Raw genomic sequence first — 23,240 nt, 5'->3', positions numbered from 1 at the left:
AATCAGTGACTGTATCTCTGAGATGAAGAGGTCAAAGAATTACCTGTCGTCCAGAGGAATGCTTCAATTTAACACACAAACACATATCTCGGCAAGTTGGAGGCTGCACAAAACCACAACAAGTAACTGCAAACACTTGTTACCACAGAAAAAGGAAACACTGATCACACCATAATGCTTTCAGGTAAAACACAGCAAAAAAGCAACAAAATCAAAAGGGCAAAACAAAGGAATACATGGATGGGTGGATGAACAAAAGCAAAGACCACACAACAACAAAACCACCACCCTCTAAGGAAGGCCCCATTACAGCCTCATAGGGGGCAGAGGTGGATGAGCAGACTGCATCACATATGGAGCATAGACAGGTCAAGCCAACCCCGGACCAGTACGGGACCACACAGCACCCACGCCAGAGTGAAGAATGGGATGGATGGGGGGAGTGGAGACTCACCGTGGGCGTGGTCAAGGATGATTGGCCAATCAGGTAGGAGTTAGAGACGGACATGCTGAGGCCCAGCCCAGAGCCTGCCTCCTCCATGGCCGCTACAGACGGCTGGAGGTGGCAAGAGAGAGAAGAGGAGGAGGAGGAAGAAGGGGAGGAGGAGTGGGAGGCCTGAAAAAGACAGAAAAGATAGAAAGAAAAGAAAGGAGAGTAATGGGGTTAAGGAAAGGCAAAGAGGGAAAACAGGATGTTAAGAGAAAACAAAAGGAAGAGAGGGGGACAGTTGATTACCCCAGTAAGCAAGACTGAAATAGAGCAGATTTAATCAAAATTTAGCAGCAGCGTAGTGAGATCAAAGTGGAAAAAAGCTAAGGAGGATTCTGGTAGTTCAGCTGAGAGGCATCAGCTCACTGGCTAAAGATATAAATACCACAAACTGAACTGACTACCCCCCATTTCAGAATATAATTCGACTATCATTTTTAAGTAAGAGTCCTTCCTAGACAGCCTTAATTACAGGAGGGTCATGAGACCTGTGCAGGTCACACATTCACGTCTATCGTGACACTCTAATAAACCTTCTTTTAATTCCCTGAGCTTTAAGCGCTTTACAGAAACCAGGCCAACTACAACACTTTCTAAACAGGGCCAATATGACCTGCTCTGTTTTTTCACCCCAATTCTATATCCACATAGCAGTTGAAATTGCTTTTTCCTTCTTTTTTTTGCAAAGCTGCGTAAAGTCGCTAAAGCGTATAAGCTTGGAACATGGGTTTATGGAGGAGGCAAACAGGCTTATTCCACTGGGCCACGGGCGCATCAAGTCCAAAACATGAGGCCAGATTAGTCTTTGCGGCAGGCACTGAGATGAATGTAGTTTGACTGTATGCCTAGGCTAAAGAATGATAAAAATAAAAGACCACTCAGGCCTTCAAATACATGGTTGAGGTAAGAAAAGAGAACAATGGAAAAAGAGAAAGAAGAACTCAGGTGGCCAGGGAAGGCTTAGCTGGCCTCTGAGCCACAAAGTCTATTTTCTTTCCTGGACTCTGACACATTTAACTATACCCCGGAGAAGAGTGTCATCTGTTTACTGTCCACAAGTGTACCGTCTTCAATATTGCTACAAAACTTTGCGCCAACCACAGATAAATCTGTCATCTCCAAGTATGTATGGCAAGCGCTAGTCAGGGAAAATAGAAACATCTGCTTCTAAAAACATCATTTTTCATATGTGACAATCTGGCAAAACATGGACGACTGTACTGTGAAACATTTTGTTGGTAGTGATCATTAGAACTAACCTATACTGATGTACGGGCCTGACAATAAGGCTCATTAGTGCTCTCCCTCCCCTATGATGACCAATGCTGTCGGCTTTCTTCCTCCCTTTCTACTGACTGTCAGACTGATGTCTCATTTAGCCCAGACACAGACCCAGGTCAAGATAAGGGGACTGGCTCTGATGTGGGGCTGATAAAGACTGGTTTTAACTGGTGCTAACAACCAAACACCTGCGTGTACGCATAGATGTCTGCTTTCTTTAAAGAAATGGCGAGGAGGAGAGATAAAGAGGTGAGGAGGAGGGGCTTAATAGGTGAGAGAGATAACAAGATAGGGGAGGGCTCGAGAGAAAATGGATGAGGATTACCGCTGGAATGTACTTTAGCCCCAGAATGCAATCTGCATTCTTTCCCACTCTTCTCTTTCCAGCCTGCATAAAGAATGAAGACACTATAGCCAGCACTGATCTGTTTGTTTTGTTCACGAGATACCGAACTGCGGCCAGTAACCTTGTCTCTTTGTCACATGGCCTGAAATAAATTGTGTACAACAGCTTCAAATTTGAGATACAGTGAACAGCTTTAGAAATTCAATTCAACAGCATTGCTCACAATGTCCAAAGTAGTTAAACCAGCTACTCCTCATCAATATTGGTTCACGTTGTTCAAAGATGGCCTTCTCGTATTTTCCTTCTCGTTCACACAGGTGCAATCTTCAGCTACACTGGGAGACTGATGTACTGTGTGTGCAAAGTCTGACACGAGAAGACTGTTTTCACAATCACTGATGAAAGTGTTCAATTTTTCACTTTTACGTTCACTTCACTGACAAGTTAATTTTAAGAGATGGGACTTAAGAGCATGATTTGTGCCAATAACATTGTAAAATGAGAAATGTTTCTACACGTTTGTGTTTTAGAACTTTAAACAATGGATAAGAATGTGGCATTTTAATATTGTACAAAGTAGCCTTAGAATAAATATAGAGGGGTTCTTTCAGAAAACTGAATACCAAAATGATTTTCTTTTGGTATTCAAGGGGGTAACTATCATTGTATTTGCTTGAAAGAATGGGTTTCTTACCAGTTGCCTTTGTTTTGGGGGCAATGCTGGGGGCTGAAGTGGCTCGTGGACTGAGTCAGTACTGCTGAAGGAGTCATTGAAACCATAGACCTCCTGGAATCGCTTGTTGCGCTGCTCATAGATGCTCTCACTCTGTGGCATCTGGTAGAACACAGAGGGCTGTGGCTCGGAGTAGTCCTCCACAAACTGCATGTACTGTAGGACTGGAAGAGGAGGATAACATCAGCTTCTTTTACTTATGAGCTGTAACCCTTAAATCAATAATAATCACCCGGGGATAAACGTCTGAATCAGTCAAACTGTACATTAAATGGATGCTGCAGGCTACCAAGTTCAAAGTTTTGCATCTACTTGAACCCATGCGTGAATAAAGGTGGCCATTGTCTGGCATGTTGATAATCTAGCACGCCGCTAACAGGAATCCGGAAAAATACAAACATCCAAGAGCAAAGAAGAAGTGTCATTTACACAAAGATGGCAACAAAAATACCTCAGTGAAGAGATGATGTGATTCAGGAACCACTGAGGGTAAGGGCCAACACCCACATCATCAGAAAATTCAAGGAATGGACCAAAGTAGGAACCGGCATTGTGGCTGTATATTCTATGCATCGTGTCCTGCATCCTACACATTCTACCCAGGCACTTCACCTCAACTAAGCATTTCCTGTAGGTCACTGACAATCTTCTGGCGTGTGCTACACATGTGAAAGGGCATCTCGGTACAAGAGGAAAATAACTATATATTCAACTTACTTGGAGTTCACAACTATGAATTTGAATATGAATGCATGTCATGTATTGGTCAAGAGTAAATACTGTTCTCAAACAACTAATCTATAGTTTTCAATGAAATTCCTCCACATTTTTCATCAGCATGAGCATAGTCCTCTTGAGATAACTCATGCATGTAAATCATACACTGAAAAATGTATGGAATGACTCTATATAATAGGCTAGCTTAGCAGGAAGTGATGTAGCAGGTGTGTCAGGAAATGACCAAACCTTGCTCTCTGTGCCCCTGGAGCCGCACCCATTGTAGCACATCCTGGTATTCACTTCCTGTCTCTATTGGCAGTTAAATATTTCCTTGACATAAGCGATGCCTCAATGAACAGATGATGAAGTGTAGCCAATGTCCCACTGTCCCTCCCTAAATCAACCTCATCCTCTCCTTTAGTCTTCCCTTCACTAGTCTCTTTGTCCCCCTCCTTGCCTCTGTGACCTCTATTCAGTCAACTCATTTAAGGGTCTTTCTTCTTCCTTGCCTCTATCGTGCCCTCATAACATCCAGGCCCACGCCTGTACTCTCACTTACTGTGTCTGCTTTTCTTTTCTGGCAGTGGTGGTGGGCTGGCGGGGACATCCGCGTTCTCACTGGCCATGTACTGGCTGACAAACACCCCTCCATTTGTCTGAGGCATGGGCGAAATGGGTGTGAAAAGGGGAAATGGTGGCGTTGGGTGCAGCTCCTCTTCTGATAGGTTGTCATACTGGGAGGGGTAGCGCTCATACAACACCTTGCCATCAGGGAAGGGGGATGTCTGAGTACTGCGTCTCTTCTTTTGGGGCAGAGCGGGCGGAGCACTGATGCGAGAGGATAGGGGGTTTGTTTGATTGGGCTGGGGTGTCCAGTATTCAGGCAGTTGCTGGGTTGGAGGTGCACTGAAGCGGGGATGCGAGGGATGCTGTCCAGGGACTGGGGAGGAGGACTCACTATGAGACTCAGGCAGGGGGCTCAAGCACCCTCCCACTGGTATTGGGGGCAGGTTATCCCCAACTGACAAGTCTTGGTGGAGGAAGTCATAATCGGGGTCGTAGTTTTCTGTGTTGTCTGAAAATGCAAAGTAAAGGTAAAAATTACGAATATGTCAACAGAAGTTTGCTGGCACTGTCAAAGCCGCTAAAATGCATATTAGCAGAAACTGTCTTGTTTGTCTTCTTACCAAGAGTCTCACAGCTGGTGTTCCGAGAACACTGACCACTGTCCTGTTCCATGGACGACAGCTGCTCATCAGACTTGCTCAGTTTCCCCATGCTGCTGCAAGGGGATAAGCGTGGAGAGTCGCCCCCGTATGATTGGCTGCCTCCAGAGAAACGCCTCTGAAGGAACTCCTGCTCGTAGTCCTGCTGCTGCACAATGAAAGATTTTAATCCCTGCATATATTGAAAGAGTTTCTCATCTTAAAATAGCTTATAGTGAGCTGGGATTCAACTCACCTGTCTGTGGACACTACAGGGCAGGCTGGAGCCACGGCTCATGGGGGCAACTACCGCCACCCTTGTAGGAGAAGGGGCTGATTGGCGCTTCTTAGGGGGAAGGGCAGGTGGAGGACTATTGATAGACAAAGAAGATAATGATAGGAAGGGTAAATGTTATGGTTTTTGAAACAAAGCCAATATGAACCATCAGGCAATCATGTAAAATATACTTTTTCAAACATGTATGCACACAAATCCATGTATGAATACACGAGCACATACATTATCATCCCACCTGGAGAGTTATGAGATCAATGTGAGAGTGTTTCATGTTAGCTTCTCCCAGCTATGACATGAAGCTGTCCTGCTTGTCAAACCTAATTTCTGCGGGAGTTAATACCAGGTAAAAATGGGACAAAGTGCAAAACATAAAGCACTATGATATGGAGGCCGGCAAAAACACATTGCATAGGTGAGTCAGACACTCTCATGCACTAGGAGAACTTCTGATTGGATGATTAATTCTTCAGGGAATGCCTGGGATGAAACAAACTTTGAGACACCATGCAAGTCGAAAACACGTCCATCCAATCCAGAAGCTTTATGAGGGGGGGGGGGGGGGGGGGGGGGGTCAAGGGTAGAATGTTAAAATGGGCACAGGTGATCCAGTGGGCTAACATACTTCTCCTTCTGAGAGGGTCTCCTTTGGCCAGCGTCAGCACTCAACTGTGCTCTGAACCCAGAATCCAAAGGGAAACCAAGGATGAAAAAAAATTGAGAGACAGCAGAAAGGGTAAGAAAGGAAGAGACAGACTAACAAAAGAAAAACCTACAGCAAAGTCTGTGAAACTTGACTAAAATATACACAGTCACAATGTAATCATCTCCTTCATATGAAATGCACTTTATTGCAAAATTAGGAAAAAGAACAGGCCTGTTCAGCCGACTAATGTGTGCATTGCTGATGCTGTGGCCTGGTAAACATACAAGGTGATCTTCACAGATAAGACTGACGTGTTTTTGTTTATTTTTATATGGAAAAAGGGAGCATTTTCCGTTTAAAAAAGTGGAGCAAGAGACAGCCCAACTTAAAATAGTGTTGAAAGGATTTATGGGTATTTTATGGGCAGGGAGACCAAAGTGTTTTGGATTGTTTATAACTGTTCTGCAGACTGGCTACAGGATTTTTTTTCAGTTGGAGCATCTTTTTTATTGAGAACCCAAGGCCTCTGTTCCAGTTGGATGCCATTTGCTGCACATTGATGCTTCTTCATCCTGGATGTTGGCCTCTTGATGCTGGCCTCTGGATGTTGAGCTGCTCCAAGGGGGCGGTGGGAACTTTTTCAAGGAATCTTAAGGAGGATCCAAAAATATTTTCTCTACACCTTTTTCTTCTTTTGAGATATCAAATACTTTTTGTTGGCAAAAACTTTTAAAGAAGCTATGAATAGACAATGGTAACTTACGTTTTTTTTAAGAGAACAATTTAAAAGGAGAAAACATTTTTAAAGGAAAATCAAGTGGAAAAGCACAACCAGGAGAGAGAAAAAACAAAACAATCATAAGTAATAATTTGTGACTATTTGGTATTGAATAAATAACTGTTAATGGATATTATATTGTTTTCATTTTCAATCGTCTACTACTTAGGAATCATCTACTATTTTTCCCCCAATATATTTTGTTGGTAATGCAAGGAAATGTGACCAAATTAGAAAAGCGTAAAAGAAATGAACCCAACCCAAAAATGCCCCTTAAAATTTATTTTTTTTTTTAATCAATTTATCATTTTAAAAAAGTGTGTGGTCTAGTGGGCTGAAGTGCGCCTTCATGCCCCACTGCCAATCTTATCAAACCAAGTAAGTAACTAACTTTGGGAACTGAGTAACACTGCAGCCAATATGAATTGTGATCTTGGGTAGCACCAACAATCACATTTCTTTCCCGCCCCAATTTTTGGTTTGAACTTCCTGACTACTCCATGGCTACCTGCCAAAATGCAATGAATTTCTGTGGTCTGACTGCCTGATTAGCTAATTAAGTGGCCGTTAAGTGTATACAGAAATCCCACTCACATACCCATATCCCTAAAAACTTCTTCATTCCTTAAAATAAGTCTGACAAAAAGTGAAACAGCAGAGCTATGAAACTTGCACTTCTGCTTGTAGACCAAGTATTTCTTGGTGTAAGCTGAGACATTCTATCAGAGTTGATAAGTCAATCCTTTATAAAAACCTGAATTTCAAAGTCAGATCAAGAAATAATTAAAAAACATATTAACTGAGAGGTTGCAGAAAACTCAAATAGGTGCAGCATGTGACATCCTCACCTGAGCTCTGCCATCTTGGCTTCAGGGAGGGGGGGTTTTGGAGGGGCTACGTCCTCATCTGTTACGTCAGAGGGAGCCTCTGCAGGGGTAGCTGCTGGAGCTGTCTTACTTAAGACCTCCGGCTCCCGATCTACCAAGGGCATCTCTGAAGACACGCTGCTACACACATAGAAGCTGTGTGAGTAAAAGACCTACTTTGAGAGTGTTATGTTTATATTCTGGTCAGCACACTTTGTATTCACCTCTCTGCTGTGGTAGCAGGCGGTGCTGGTTTGCTAGGGGTGGTGGGTGATGGCTGCTCCTGTTTCTCGATGGTGAGCTTCACCAATTCCTGTTCACAGAAATACAATACAGACACTGTCAGTACTTCCTCCAATCACAACCCAATCCACAATGTTCTTCTATCAGCAAAAGGCTCACTTTTACTCCATCCAGCACGGCTTTGATGACACTTGTGACAGATGCTACATTCTCCTTGTCCTCCAAGTCGATACCATCCAGCATCACCTGGTCTGCCCAACGAATGAGGTTGGCCAGACTCTGGTACACGCGGTTATGGCAGGAAGATAGCGCCGAACTGTTGAATGGATTGGGTGACAAAAGCAAGAGAATATGGGAAAGGAAAAAAGGTAGTAGAAGGTGTGTAAGGAAGAGGTGCAGTAAAGAGTGATTTAAGACGAAGGGGGAGTGTGAAAAAGAAAAGCATATGTTAGACAAGAGGTGAGAAAAATTACATAGACAATAATAAAAAGCACTACTATCCAGTTACTATATACTAAAGGTACACATTTAAGGGTCATTGAGAAACAAAGCTTGGGGGTTGGGATAAACTTGTCTACGGATGTGCTGACAGGAGAATGTATCACCAAAATAGGAAGCAGAGGGTTGTTCCTGCCTGTAGTCAGTGATGCTTTCAGGCTCAACACTAAGGTGTGGTGCAGGCCTGTACCAACATGCTGCAGTTAGTTCACAGTGCTGGAATATCCTTTCAGTGTCATTACACAGCTAAGCCTTAAGGTGAATGAGAAACGACTTAAGCAATGGGGGAGAGCAGAAGGATTTGAGGGATGTGTGGAACAGTGAGGAGGGTGGAGAGGTATGACCCAAAAACAGAAGGCAAGGTATGGGCCTGTGGATAAGACTGGAGCTAAGGAGGAATACAAAAATAGTGATGTTGCTCCATGCTTTTTTCTGCTCCTCTCAGTACAAATAGATAGTGTAGCTATAAGATTGTTAGATTAACCTTTGGGAAAAAAAGCACTTTTATTGGTGAGAATAAATTACACCCACTGTTGACCTATTTTTGATCAATCACTTGTCATCGATTTCAAATGCTACAGACAATACAACACTGCAAAACACTGTGCATGTTTAGCAGTAAAGCCTTCAGTCGCTTAAAGTGATATTTCAACTGATAATTTGCCTTTCAAGCAGTCAAACAGGTGTCTTGAAGGTGTTTTTGACCACTGCATCACTTCTTTGTGACTCAGAATGTAAACAGAGACAGCCACATTTATATCTAGCTTAAAGCAAATGTTGCCCAGTGATACAGAACTACTAACAACAGTAAAACGGTTAAAAAATTGACCATTTACTGATTATCAAGTACACCGTCTGCTATAATCCATGTTTTCTTTATCCAGCCATATGCTCAGTAATCCACACTTTGGTTTGAGCTAAAAACAAGCTTTGTTGGACAAAAAAAACAATATTAACACACAGTAAATTATTTGCTAAAAACATCCAGGCTGCTTCCAATAAGTGATGTTCAACTTACTGCATTCAATTCAAAGGTAAAGCTAAACACTAAATTGTGATCTATCAAGGTTTAATTCCATGAGCATGAGCTGAAAATTCTAGGGATGGCTGGCATGTGTTTTTATAGCAACAATCCACCATTCATTCTAAACACAGAGCTGTGAGATACTATCACCTCGGACCTCCATACATTCATCTGTACTGATGGATGGCAGAAAGGTGAAAGACAGAAAAAGTAGTTCCAACAAGTTCAGACAGTCCAAGCACCACTGCAGTTGAAGTTTTTTTTCTGGAAAGATTTTACTTTAAACTAAAGAATATATCTGAAAAACTTAAGTATTTTTCTCAAATGTAATATTCTTAATAACATGCCAAAATTACAGTGAACAACAGTCTACCTTCTTCCAGTTAAGGAAGCCTTGGGGTGAAGGATGTCTTCTGTTGCAACATTTTATCATTCTTTACAAGCTGCTAAGCCAGTGGTAGTCTTCAGCATACTGGTCCCAACATGTCTGGCATGCATTCCAGCGAAGTTGTTCGAAATTACATCAAGGCAGGACTTATGAGAAGAAATTAGGGCCGCATGACATGACAATGTATTCCCATTGGCTATCATCAGCCGAGGTGTTTATATCCTTCGTTTTAAAAATGGCACTATTTACAGCTGTCTCTATGTCCGTATGTTTGTAAGAGGAGTAAGTGTGGGGATGAATGACACTGAGTGCTAAGAGCAACTATAAAATGGTTAAATAGTATAGAAAATCAACAGGCCTTATCAATATATTTTGTGATGGAGAAGGCAAGCCCAAGAACTGAAATTAAGCTTAAGAGTTGACAGAGATCTGTGCAATAAGAATGAGCAGAATGTAATGTTCTACAAACTATTTCTTTTCAACAACACGTAAACTCAACTCAACAATCTGAATGATGCTGTCAGTGCTAAGACTTTGTGCTATAGCACATGACTCACCTGTGCTGTATCCGGGCCTCAACATGAACCAGAGGCAGGATTGCTTCGAGCACCTTGCTGGCTGAGCCTGGAAGCATCTCCAGCACTTTCTTCTCTACAACCATTTTGTCCACGATTGTCTTGAAGTAGCGAAGGGCACTGACCACCTCCTTCTCATGCTCCTCCAGCCGACTAACGTTCTACATGCACAAAAGCAACAACACAGAAATCTGTTTAATCAGGGTGATGTGCATACACAAATATTTATGACTAAAGAAGGGGTTTAGTATTTGCACCATCCCAAGACTCTGGGCTCTTTACTGTGGTTCTATTATTCTCACAGTAGCAACAGCCCACATTTCAAAGCACCATCTATCAAGTGATGTGGCTTGGAGCCATATTGGTACTACAGTAACGGGCTCTTTCAGCGTCTCTGTCTTTCACAGCAGGGCTGCTGGGGAATATACTCATTACACCAAAAGCCTAAGAGGAGCTCATTCAAGAAACAACCCAGTTCCATTCATGTCTTTATAGGTTTAGACACCTGCTGTAGCACAGCCAGCCGCCACAGGGACTGGGAATCTGTGGGAACCAGCAGGGGAACTCGCACACACAAGGACACAATGGAATATGGAAGCATAAAACAGGAAAACAATTGAGTCACAAATAGGCACACAAACACATGGAATAGGTGGGAAAGAGATGGATTTCCCACAATACACAAAGTATTTTTTGGCACATGGCTGCACACACACCTTGTTAGCAGGTTTCTCAGTACTCTTGGCTGCTGGCTCAGGCTGCAGTTGCTTGCCCTTCTTGGATGGAGTTCTCTTGATCTTGGGAGAATGGAACTTGTCCATCAGTTTCATTGTGAAAGAGGACAGGTGGGACCGTTGCGAGTCTGTGAATAGAAGAAAGACAGAAAACATGTGGTCAGTAGGGCTGGAGCAATTCTCAGGCGAGGAGAAAAATCAGGTCAAAAATCAATCAGTTACAGATGTGTTGACTGAAATCATCCTGGACAAAAAGTCAGCAAGACACAAGAACAAGACTGATATTCTTCAGAGGAAAACACCAGAGTTTTATCAAGTATCTGCACCACTCATGTGTCATCTACTCTTTTAGCTCCCTGTGATAAATCTGCTGGACGGGTGTAGTCAAAAAGTCTTTTCAGCAGCCCTTATGTGCATAGATGTGCATACACATAAGGACAGAGGATGGAGATGACAATTGCTTTGTGTACATGATTGAGATCCATGTAAGCGCACAGTTATTTGGTAGAATTTCCTGAGTATATTGTTGAGAGTTGATAATATCTGAGGAGAGTTCCCAACTCCATTAATCTCAGGAGAAGTGATTGCCCCCACCCCACTCCCCATCTCCTCACTAAACTGAATCAGGAGATAAATACTAATAACAGTAGCGTGGGCCTGCAGGAAGCATGGGTTCTATCAGTGACAAAATTACACCTCTTGTTTGCTGTAATCTCCCCAGCTCGATGACAACGGGATCTGGCATTCCACGGCCATCAGCGCAAAACAGTGAATGCTGAATCGCAATCAGCAGCAGGAAAAACACGACCATCTAGACTACCAGCCGGGCAGAGCTTTCATGTGCACCATCAATCCACATGCCGCACACATATCCACCCTACTGTTCTTTCCCTCCACCCCTAATCCTCATCATCCCTTACACTGAGCAAAAAGCCAAAGTTCGCTGAGGCAGCCAAGGACAACTGTGTGTCTCATTAAAAATGTTGATGAGAACGCTTCCAGTAGACTCTTCCACAGTGGTGAGGTATGCATCACATGCCCCTCAAGAGCTTATTTTATGCTGCATTTTAAAAATATCTGTGTTGTGCGAAAATAAAGCAATAACTCAGCGGTAGTAAGTTCCGCATGGCACATCACTGATTCAATAAAGGACAGAGTTAACGGAAATCTCATGACAGTAGTGTCACCTTTAATCTGCGTTTGACCTAGTTTCTAACATCCAAATCACTCTCATGTAGGCCTGCATGCTGCACTAAATGATTTTCATATGTCAGCTTATAAAAAAAAAGAAACATCTCTCATATTAGACCACATGTGAAAGACAGAGTCAGAACTCAGTAGCACAGTTGCGTCACTTCAGAAACAATACGGACCGATTCTCCTCACGCTGCAATCAATAATGCAACTTCAGCTAATCAGAGAGGAAGGATCGAGGATGAGATGGAAGAATTTGAGTTGATCAGAGTGACACGACCCAGTGAAGACCCTGTGGAAGTGCGACAAACTGCTCATCTCAACAGCTGTCAAGATCAAGTCTGTAACTAACAGAGAATAAATAGCACTGCTAGCTAGGGCTGACAGCTTGTGAGGATTTTTGTTGCCTCAGGCTATACATACCTGCGTTAGCCAGCCTCGCTGCAGGGCAGAGGGCTAGCCTCCATGTTATGGCAATGTGCAGAGAAAACCATATGCTTTTGATTGCACAGCACCTCCCATATGAATTTAGTCTCAGATAATCCCATCTGTTTGACCCCGCTGGCCCCTTAGTACTGGCGTAAGTACAGGAACTGTGTCTGAAATCACAACGTGCTGGGCCTTACTGCTCAATCACAGCTTGAACAGGCCCAGAAGGACTATGTGTAAGCTTACAGCTGCATCCCAGCCCAGACTTGAGAAGTGGTGACATCAGCAGACTGAGTCACCACCATGATCGATCTAGTTGGCCCTCAGACATCATCACAGGCCCTGTGGCTCAGCTGTTTATCACGCACATAGTGCTGCTTGCTCGTCTTTTCTGCTCCTTTCTCAGTTCTTACTAACTCTCTCTTCTTGCTGGACAGCAGAACTCACCACCCCCATGTGCTCTTGAGTTCACTTAGAGGAATGGCTCAGGAGAGAAATGACATCATCAACAGAAATAAATTAACGGGGTGAACAAGAGGAAATATGAGAGAGAGAGAGAGAGAGAGATAAAGGGAGAAAGAGAGAGAGAGAGAGAGAGAGAGAGGGAGAGAGAAGAGAGACAAAGAGAATACAGAAAATACAGTGAAGAACTCTGTTTAAAGTCATGGTGGCCTCTCTCAGCATTCACCATCTTCTTCTGTAGCCATCCCCTCTGCTCTCCCCAGCTGCCTTTTGCTGTCCTGGGTTATGAGGTGGCAATGCTGTAATGTCTCTCACAGTGAATTGGACAAGGCATGGACTGAGTAAAAGATTGAAAATAGAAACTACAAAGAAAAAACCTTTCTCTGAAATGTTTTCAGCTGTCCACGCCTAAACACGCCTTACTACTTGTGCGAGGCACATTTTAAAACACAATCTCAAGTGTTTTGTCCAAGGAAATATTTTCACTGCTTTAAGACAACAGAAAGATTGGAAAAAGACACTTGATTCCAAAAAGGACCTTGGAGTTAGCCAGGATGACGGCAGAATTTTGTCCACGAGTAGAGATTTGGCAGCACTAAAAGAGTGGAAACACTGTGGGAGCTATACACTCGCATGTTCTTGTGAATCCCCTGTGATCTTGCAAATCCAGCTCGCAAGGTAACGTGATTTGGCCGAATATGGAAGGAAAAGGGAAATTATAAGTACAGATCAGGAGGTAGCGTCCAAATCAACCCAAGATGATGAGGAACTTAATGTTCTACAGTCATTTTTGTTTGTAACAAACTACAAGGAAATACAATTAGAAAATGACAGAATAGTCTATTTTTTTAATTATATATACCAACATACATTACCATGAGGGGTGGGCAATATGAATGTTATAGAATGTGCATCAGTTAATTAGCTCTTGATGTACTCAGTCATTAGCAACAACAATGGTGGTTATTCTGATGTAAAGGGTGTGATATATCTCGTTTGGAGTCTATAGCATATCTCCTTGGAAGAAGAAAATCCAGGTCCCTGATTCTCACAGTGTGACACTGCAGCCTCGCAGTCTATTAAAGTGTAGGATGTGATGACTTACTGCAGTTACAGCAGGAGTAATGCCATTATAATGATAATTGACAAACAGATAATGATGAGCAAAGATAAACAGTTCATGCATGATCACCTTAGATTTCTTTTAGCTGCAAAAAGTGGCATTATCTTTTATGATGTTATGAATGGTGTATGAAAAGGTGAAATAAATGACTAAAATCAGATGGTTAAAAAATCAATAGTAAAGAATTTCACAAGTAAACACTTTTTAGGGCATTTGAATTGCTTAAACACTTTGCTACTCTGAAAGGCCTTGGGGACTTTTAAAACAAACACTCCAGTTTGAACAACTCTTGAACAAACCCTGGGAGGTTTCTCACACGGCTCTGTGGTATAGTAGTCGAGTCCACACGAGCCGCAGTCGCTGGGATGTCTGAAAGCTTCACTGTTGTTTGTAAGTGCTGTTGGCAACAGCACACTGTTAATTCAAATATACAATATAAATATGTGTATATATATATATATATATATATATATATATATATATATATATATATTTTCTGTGTATTTTGGCTTATGATATATAGTGTTTATTTTGTCTATACACAGACACACTCAGGTGTAAAGTGGCATTTTGTTTTACATATTTCACATGCAAAAAGAAGGAACAATAACGACTTCCAACCTGTTCAGTTTCCGACCTCCATGAGCCCTGAGAGAATGTTTTCCTTCCCCTGCAAGCAAATTCATGGGAGTGCGTGTACACGCAGATGATGCAATCCAGATAATGATTTAACATGATTGCAATAGTCTGCCGCAATGTGCCAGGGACTAGTAAGACAGCTAGTCGGAAAACAAAAGGGACCAGAAAAGAAAAGATGCAATTTGGCATAAGGAAAATATGAATATAAATATGAATATGATAACAAGCCAAGAAGAAATACATTTTTTACTCAACAACAGAGAGAGAAGAATAAAACGACAAATGAGACATGTAATAAAAGTGTAGGTGCATGTTGTGGTTGTGGGGCTTGTGCATTGGTCAGCACTATAGTCGACTGGACCACACCAAATTTGCTTTGAATTTCACAAAGAATACAGGCCACCAGTGCGATCACTAAAACACATAAGTTATGTTAAAACAAATGAACTAAAATGCAATTTATGCAAGTAAATACTAAATACTAATGAAACATGACACTAAAAATTTGAAACAGGGAGAGTAAGCTGTGGTAAAATGGTGGTTGGTTTATGTTCATTTTGCGAACCTGATTTGAGCGAATGAAATTAAACAGAAGCTGCAAACTAAGATTAGCAACACAACATGTAATTTACTTTTCATATGGCTAAAATTCATTAAAAACTGATTTACTAGCTAAAAATGATCTTTCGGGAGCTGGTATACAGGTTGGTGTTTCAGTTAAGTTCCAGGTAAATATCTGCATTTATCTTTGATAGACAAAACTTAAGGAAATATTCAAAGCACTTCTGGGGAATCCCACCTGCTCACGTCCCTGTCAGTCCATCATTCTCTTCCCTTTCTCTCTGTCCCTCTCTTTCCTTCTGCATCTGTCTTTCTCCATTGTCTGTCTTTGTCTCTGCTCCACTCTCCTGCTCTCTTTCCCCTCAACCGGACAAAACAGATGGCCATTCCCATTGAGCCTGGATCTGCTCGATGTTCTTGTCTGTTAAAAGGAAGGTTTTCATCGCTCCTGTTGCCTGGTGTGCTTGCTCATGGAGAACTGTTGGGTGTAAATTCATTGCAGGAGTGTGATACTAGACCTGCTCTACTTGTAAAGTGACATGAGATAACTTTTGTTGTGATTTGGTGCTATACAAACAAAACTGACTTGACAATTGCTGGTCAGGATCATCTAACTTAACTAACGACTGTTGCATATGAGCTTGACCGGGATGTGACTGAAGAGCTGACAGAATGTTCTGGCTCTAGTTCAGTAAAGGTGTGATCTGTACATGACAGCTGGTCGGCCCCTCAGCTCCCATCCTCAGAATTGGAAGAAAACAGGGTAGAGGGGTGTGTGTGTGTGTGTGTGTGTGTGTGTGTGTGTGTGTGTGTGTGTAATGGGGGGGGGGGGGGGGTGCTTAAGGTTACACACACAGCTGTCACCTCCTGTTGAACTCCCTCAGTTAGGGCTGAGCAGTGAAAGTGAATGAGTCCGAGCCCTGCCTAGATGGACATGTTGAGTCTGCTAAAAGATTGAAAAGAGTCACAAAGGTCACTGTGCCAGCTGGTCAGGAGGCAGGGCGGCAGGAAATAAAAACCTCATCAAAGTAAGTGAAGAGCACAGGAGACAATGATACGGAGGAATCAAATGATGTGAAGAGAAGGACTGCTCAACATGCAAGGAAAACATCTCTCTCACAGACACACACAAGATTTCCATAACATAATTGTATTGTAGATAATAAATTTCCGCTTTTATTATATTAGTGTAAAGTACACTATGCCCTTGGCTAAGGCAAGCCCATTAATATGATTTTATAGTCAAGTTTGGATTTACATTTCAGGATAAAACTATTATTGCGTCACATTCAGCTTTATCAATGATGCTCTTGTCTGGAGGCAGAATGACAGAAAAAGAGCGTTTGGTCAATGTGAGGGGAAAAAACAATTCCCCATGTTTCGAAACACTGTCTGATTTCAACACTGTTCCTGTTTTTGAGGATTCACATGAGGAACAACAAGCAAGCAAGCAAGCATTACATTTCCAAAGTCAACAAGTAATGGGGATCTTGAATATTGACATAAATGGTTATGATTATGTTTTTTTTTCCATCATGGGGCAGCCTTGTGGGCTTCTAATAGGTACAGTGTCTTTAGCTCAATGGTAAAAATAAACATTCTAACTGCATGCTGATGGTTAGCAGGTAGAATATTCAACATCTTGATTCAGCTGTTTTGGAAGAATTTGGTCTTATAACAAAATATTCAATAATGTCTGTATTGTGGAACCAATCCATCCAGAGGCTTTTGAGATATTTCACTGAATATGTGAAAGTTAACCGGCTGATGTCATGAAAGGAAAAGTCACAGGGACAACCATAGGTGTACGTACCAATTATATGTCCATAAAAATGATACAATAAGGAGTAGGCTTGCAGTGATATGCCAGGTATCATACTGTGTACATTTAATAGTTATTGGGGGGGGGTCCAGCTGGATGGAGAATTTCAAATCTGCATGCACGTCTCCTTTCCTCTTTGACCATTTTATTCAAAGACTTCTAACACAGAGAAAATGATTTAATTTTCTGTTTAAGCGTTTGTTCAATGCCCCCCCCCCAAAAAAAAATCTGTTTTCAGTTTAGTCCTTAAAGTCTGATTGCAACAACTATTTAATGCAGAATATAATGAAAATGTACCTCACCTTTGCAACCCTAATAGGGGGAGAATTACTGTCTGCTACAATGTATAACAAAAGCTGAGAAGAAGCAGTGCCAAGTATCACATCTCCACAGGCTAGAATAACTGAGGAGAAAGAGTGCAAGGTAAGCCTGAGGCATGTGAGAAAGAGACAGGAGAAAAGAGAAATTCAACAGGAAACAGTTAAGTGCTTAGTGAATTATTTATTCCTCCCATAGACGTAGTTTGCTTCCTTCTAGCTGTGTTCACCAGGAATCCTCCATGTCCTCAGCTATCAACGAGCAGCACTATGGTGTGTGATGAAAGATAACCCGCTGTCAAGATGGCAGGGAAGGGAGCAAGCTTTGGTATGGAATGTGGCCTTGGTTAATGGTCAATTGGAGAAGAAATGGAGGAAGAAGTCCAGTAGTGCGTTTTACAGTTCTCCAGCTGTGCTGTTTGAGTATGCTGTTCAGCGACGAGCAGCGGGATGGAGCAGGAAGACTAAGCACATCAAGCCCACTTGCTGAGTAAGTAAATGAGATACAGTAGTAGATGCTAAGTGCTCTGAAAAGTTATGATTGATTGTGTTTCAGCCACAGAAGATGGTTTCCATGTAGACAATCAAATGATCGATGGAAGCTAACATATGATACATGGATTTCTTCAGCCAGTCACTTCCCACTTGTCCTAAAATGAACAATTTCCATTGAGAGTGATGAGCCACTTCAAGAATGACCTGAATATGTGAACACATTTATGTAACACAAAAACACTTGTTTGTACTCATTTGTGCTTGACACCCACTTAGAAACTCAAAATAGTTTTTCATGCAGGAAGGATTTAGATTATTTATATTACATGGTTTCTTTTACTAAAAATGCTCTCCTTGAGGAAAAGACTGCATATCTTTTGTTTATGAGAAGAAAAAAAAAACAAAAACAAAAAAAAAACACTGACAAGTAAAGCATCCCCAACAACCATGGGTCAATGGTTAGGAGCAAAGATCAATGTGGGATGGAGGTACTGTGTATCATGGGTTGCATGGGAACACAGTGCCTGGTCAACCATGTAGAGGAGAGAGAGGCAAAACAACACAGGCGATCTATAACACAGATCCATAATACAAAACAGAAAACTGAATCTATAACTGCCATGTCAGATTCTGTGTGTTCATCTGTGTAGAAAGCAAAGGAAAGACAATAAAATGATAGTCGAGTTGTTTCAGAGTTTTCCTGCAATCTGCTCTCAAATCTACCAGAAGTGTCATAGCAGACTAAAAGGCGGATGATTAAGAATTTGTCTATCGAGGGGAAATCCTGCTCTACATCATTACACATGTGAGTCATGAGATCAGCCTCCAAGATAACACTGCATTCACCCACTATCACATTCGAGGTGTTATTTTACCATTTAATTAGAGCTGTGTGGTTCAGGGGGAGAGGTCATACAATATTATCTACTGAGGTAGTAATCAAGAAATACGTACACAAATTACAGATAATATTGAAATGCATATTTCTCAGCTAAGATATACAAAACAGCAATATTTTAACAACAACAATATATATATATATATATAGAGAGAGAGAGAGAGAGATACAGATATAGATAGAAGGATCGCTAGATAGCTAGATATATCTCACTATATTGAATGCTTAAAAAAAGACAAATAAGCCTTCAAAATGTGATTTGATTTCTAATCTAATAAACAGTCTCCTACAGGAACCATCACTCATTACTGTGTTACACATTGCATTGACAGGCTGAATTTGAGCAGCAATTTTCCACAGGGATGTAAATATACTGCATTAAGCCATAACAAAGACAAATCAACAACTTTTGAGGACACATGAAACACAAAATCTAAACTAATCTTTTGGTTACATACCTTGCATTGTTGACTCTATCTTTCCTATATGGTGTTGTGTTCCTATAAGTCAGGTTAGTAACAGGACGTCTAACAACAAGGCCACATTCAAATATTTACAGCACAGTGGAATTTAAAAGGAAAATTCCACCACACATTTACAGATCAGAAAACATCAAGTCAGGTCATGTATTATTTTATGCCTTAGGTTAAAAGCCCACTAAATTAAGCTACTGTAACACATAATGCAGAATCAATCCTCTGCATCATCTGTCAAGCCCAGCAATAAAAACAGAAACTCTAAGCAAAGTCTCAAGGTTGAAAGCAGAAGCAATGTGAAAACAGGCTTTGAGGGAGAAGACCAAGGGTTAGCAGACATATTATGTCATAACATCAGTAAAAATAACTGCTAAGCTACAGAGGTTGCAATAGACTATACACAGCTCCATAATTACACAACTTGAGCAGATCCAAGGGAAGGCAGGGGAGTGTGAAACACTTTAGTTCTGACAGTTACGTCTCCAAAATCAGTTTGTCTGATGGTTCAAATTTTGTGACAGGTACTTAACCAATATTTCAAATTTTTCGACATTGCAGGTATGCTGAAATTCATTGTGCTCATGCAATAAAAAGTAAAATGTAAATATGTAATAAAATATAAATACATAAAATGTAAATATGTGCTACATCATCACAGTGTGTGAAAGAAGGTGTGTTCTAGTCTAGTAGTTTTCATATATTGTGAATCCTTGACAATCATTTTCAAATAAGAGAAGAAATTCCACTGATGCTTTGGGATGGGAAACATTTCTCTGAAGAGTAAATTTAAGAGGTTAATACTAGGCCTTTTAAATGTCATTTTCATTTCTTTTTAAAAGTACATTTTAGATGTATTTCTTTATCTCTTTAAAGCTCTGAGTGTCTCACTTGTGCCATAAAAATAAACTTGCCTCTTCTTTTTATTTCCACCAAGGAGGCTATATTTTTTATTGCTGTATTTTGTTTGCTTTTCAATTGGGATTATACAAAATCTACCAGGCTGACTTTTGTGAAACTGAGTGGAGGGTTGTAGCAATGGCCAAAATAGAATCCATTTGATTTCTGCACCAGATTCTGCCTTAGTTTCTCTGAATATTGCGCTTAGTTTATAGAAAAATGTTTTATAATAACAGTGGTTGCTCCCCACAGTTGTAAATACAGTATTATATGACATTTTAATTGAAAGCATTCAACAGCTCATCACATAAGGGAGCTGGCAGGACTGCTGCAGCTACATTCAAAGCTCAAATAAAGGCAAAATTTGTCTTTCATTTAGGGATATGAAATAGCATCACATCGTTAATCACAAGGGATTCATACCATGATTAAACACTTCATTACTGATTAGATCATTTTCCCCCTGGAATAAAAAAGAAAAAAGGCCAGATAAGTGCATTTTCAAATAAATCTACTGATATAAATAAAACTACTGTACGGTTTTGACGAAAGGTCACTGTGTCAAAAGTAGGCCAGTAGTGTGTGGGGTAGTGTTTTAGAAGAGGGTGGAACCACTGGGCCTGTGTATTGTTTGGTGGCATAAACATTTAAAAGTCGCAAGCCTCAATGCCTCCTCTGTTTGACTATGAAGGCAACAAATCTCCATCTACCAAAGCTCTCTCTGTCTAGAGTTAACACCATCTTGACTTCCTTCTGTATTTCTCTACACCCTCCATGCCTTACTGCTGCTGCTTCTACGGGTGGCTCATACTCATGAGCATTGCTGGTAGTTGGCCCACACATTTCCTCTTTTCTAGTAAGAGGGCGAAGACACTGAATACCACATAGTTTATCTAAATTCATGCATCTCTGTGTCAGAAATGTTTATCCAAATGTAGAGGTGCCTGAGACGAATGGTGGGTGGTGAGACACCACATTAACCCCAAGCCTTAAGCTACTTTTATTATAAGAACTCATTCATCCCTCTGCCCACTGCTTTTGATGGTCACCCTCTCAAACCCTCAGTTCAATGTGTGTGTGAAACTGCAACTAAACCGAAAACAATACATTACTTTGCAGTTTAATTTGAGCATACCAACAACTGCATCACATCACACTGCACTGACCTTTAGTCCTCAGTCTTTGCAGCAGTGGTGACTCCTGGCTAGGGGTTTCAATATGGGTAAAGGTCTTGTGGGCGCAACACGATGAACTACTGAAACTAGTTGGGAGGGGGGTTGAAAGCAATGGAGGGAGCCTTGAGGTCTAGGTCATTCAATTATCCCATATAAAACAGACACGCACTAACACACAATGCACAAGCTTCCACTCCCCCAAATGAGAACACAAAGAGTCCGTCTGAACTACTCAACCACAAGCAAAAGCTATACAGACTGGATGCCACAGGGCCTGGTTTTCAACAGCATCAACAACAAACACAACGTGACCTGATTGTAAAATGATAAACAAAACAACCGCGCACACTTTGACAAATTGGTAATCGGGTTGAGTAAAAACGGCACCAAAAGATTGACACACCAGCATCCAGCCAACCAAACTGACGAGGGAAGGTGTGAAAATTAGTAACCTTACACCCCCTGTCAACTGATTGGTAATAAAAGCTGTTCTACTGCTTCCGTCTGTCTGACTGATCATTTAAGTAACAACCACAGCACAGCTGTTGTCTTTAAATTATGTTTATGGTGACGCTGTGGCAATTATAAAACTAGTGCAGAGCAGCAGCTTAATGGGCTATGTTTTTGTACTTATTCTGTCGTCTCACAACATAAAACTAGTAAGCACTCAGAGTGCATACCTCCACCAAGGCAAAATATTTGCATCTGCTCAGGCCCTAAATAAAGTGTCACAGTAGATTAAGTTCTTAAGGAATGTATGACCAAATCTTAGTTGAATCTGGTCGGTCCACTAGCAATATATAAAAGTTGCCACCTGTTGGCGACTAATCTGTTCAAAAATGTAATGGACGCTACCTTTGTCCGTGCTACACCCCTGCACCCAGATTGGTAAAGTCTGGGTAATCCTGCTGACAGACGGACAAACAAATTACTGAAAATTCAGGACAATTTGGGAATGTGGTTCTAACTGTTGCTGTGCTGCTGAGCAGTTTTAGTTTCCTTTGAGAATCACGGCGATGTCTTTGTCACCCCAAAAAACACAAATTTCCAGTGAACAATTACAGTGTACTCCCTCTGCTGAAATCTAATTCATGCTGCACCTTCACTCTGAAATGCAAATTTGAATCACTCTTTCATTATCAGTGTTTGCTAATTACTTTTTGATATACATTAGGTAACTGCAATTAGAGCTGACACAAACAGAAGAGTGATCAGAAATTCTTTAGCAGCCAGATTAATAGCTGCAGTCATTTTTCCTGAACATTAATTAATCCAATTTCAAGCTTCTCATATGAGATGATAGACTATTTTTCATCAAGTTGTGAGACAGTAAATGGAAATTATTCTGTTGGACAAAAAACAAAATTGATGAGAAGATGATCAGTAAAAATTTTAGGTAACTGGAATGGTATGTCATGTTGATGATCAAACAATTGAATACACAAATAATATTTAGTTGTAGCTTTATATTGTATTTAAAAGCCATGCTAGGAGCCCCCTTTGGTAACAATCCATAATTCTCAAAAGATGGCCCTGATGCAGAGTTAACATGAAGAGTGACTACACCCACACAGTGTTACCTTGGGCAGGGCATGTATATGTAATATAGAGTTTGAAATAAAACACACACACACACACACACACACAAACACACACACACACACACCATTCTGGGTACCCCTCCTGTTCCTTCCCCCTTGACGCCAAGGCCACTGGCACTGTTTCCTGTCCCTTGTCTCCCTAACTGTGAGCCACTCCCTCTAGGACAAAACTCTCTTCATAGCAGCCTGGACTCAGGACATCTGCCGCTCCCCTGCATAACAACTTAGCTCACCTACATAGGTGTGGCCTACAAGCACAGGACACCCACACTCAGGAAAAAACTCCCACAAGCCAAAGCTGCTCCACAAAACCACCCAACACAAGCATG

General features: G+C 41.4%; 1 protein-coding gene across 9 annotated transcripts in view; it reads right to left on the bottom strand.

Annotated features, from left to right (window-relative positions):
* Window positions 1-23,240, bottom strand: part of rapgef1b (Rap guanine nucleotide exchange factor (GEF) 1b) — a 44,843-nt gene that overhangs the window by 10,798 nt on the left and 10,805 nt on the right. For 2 of the 9 annotated variants that reach the window (XM_086186470.1, XM_086186471.1), the window contains exons 2-11: window positions 10,805-10,950; window positions 10,071-10,249; window positions 7,763-7,919; window positions 7,585-7,673; window positions 7,343-7,501; window positions 5,696-5,746; window positions 5,032-5,146; window positions 4,758-4,944; window positions 4,130-4,645; window positions 2,812-3,014 (exon numbers count right to left, since the gene is read on the bottom strand). In XM_086186470.1, coding sequence (XP_086042596.1) covers window positions 2,812-3,014; window positions 4,130-4,645; window positions 4,758-4,944; window positions 5,032-5,146; window positions 5,696-5,746; window positions 7,343-7,501; window positions 7,585-7,673; window positions 7,763-7,919; window positions 10,071-10,249; window positions 10,805-10,950 — 1,802 coding nt within the window. Of the gene's footprint in view, window positions 1-454; window positions 617-2,811; window positions 3,015-4,129; window positions 4,646-4,757; window positions 4,945-5,031; window positions 5,147-5,695; window positions 5,747-7,342; window positions 7,502-7,584; window positions 7,674-7,762; window positions 7,920-10,070; window positions 10,250-10,804; window positions 10,951-23,240 lie in introns of all 9 variants that reach the window. The other 7 variants (XM_086186461.1, XM_086186464.1, XM_086186463.1 and 4 more) reach the window with 7 other exon arrangements.

Source organism: Aulostomus chinensis, chromosome 19 (genome assembly GCF_037954235.1).
Source record: "Aulostomus chinensis isolate RoL2024-O1b breed Wild chromosome 19, RoL_Achi_v1.0, whole genome shotgun sequence".
Lineage (NCBI taxonomy): Eukaryota > Metazoa > Chordata > Actinopteri > Syngnathiformes > Aulostomidae > Aulostomus > Aulostomus chinensis.
This window is presented reverse-complemented; position numbering and strand designations above follow the sequence as displayed.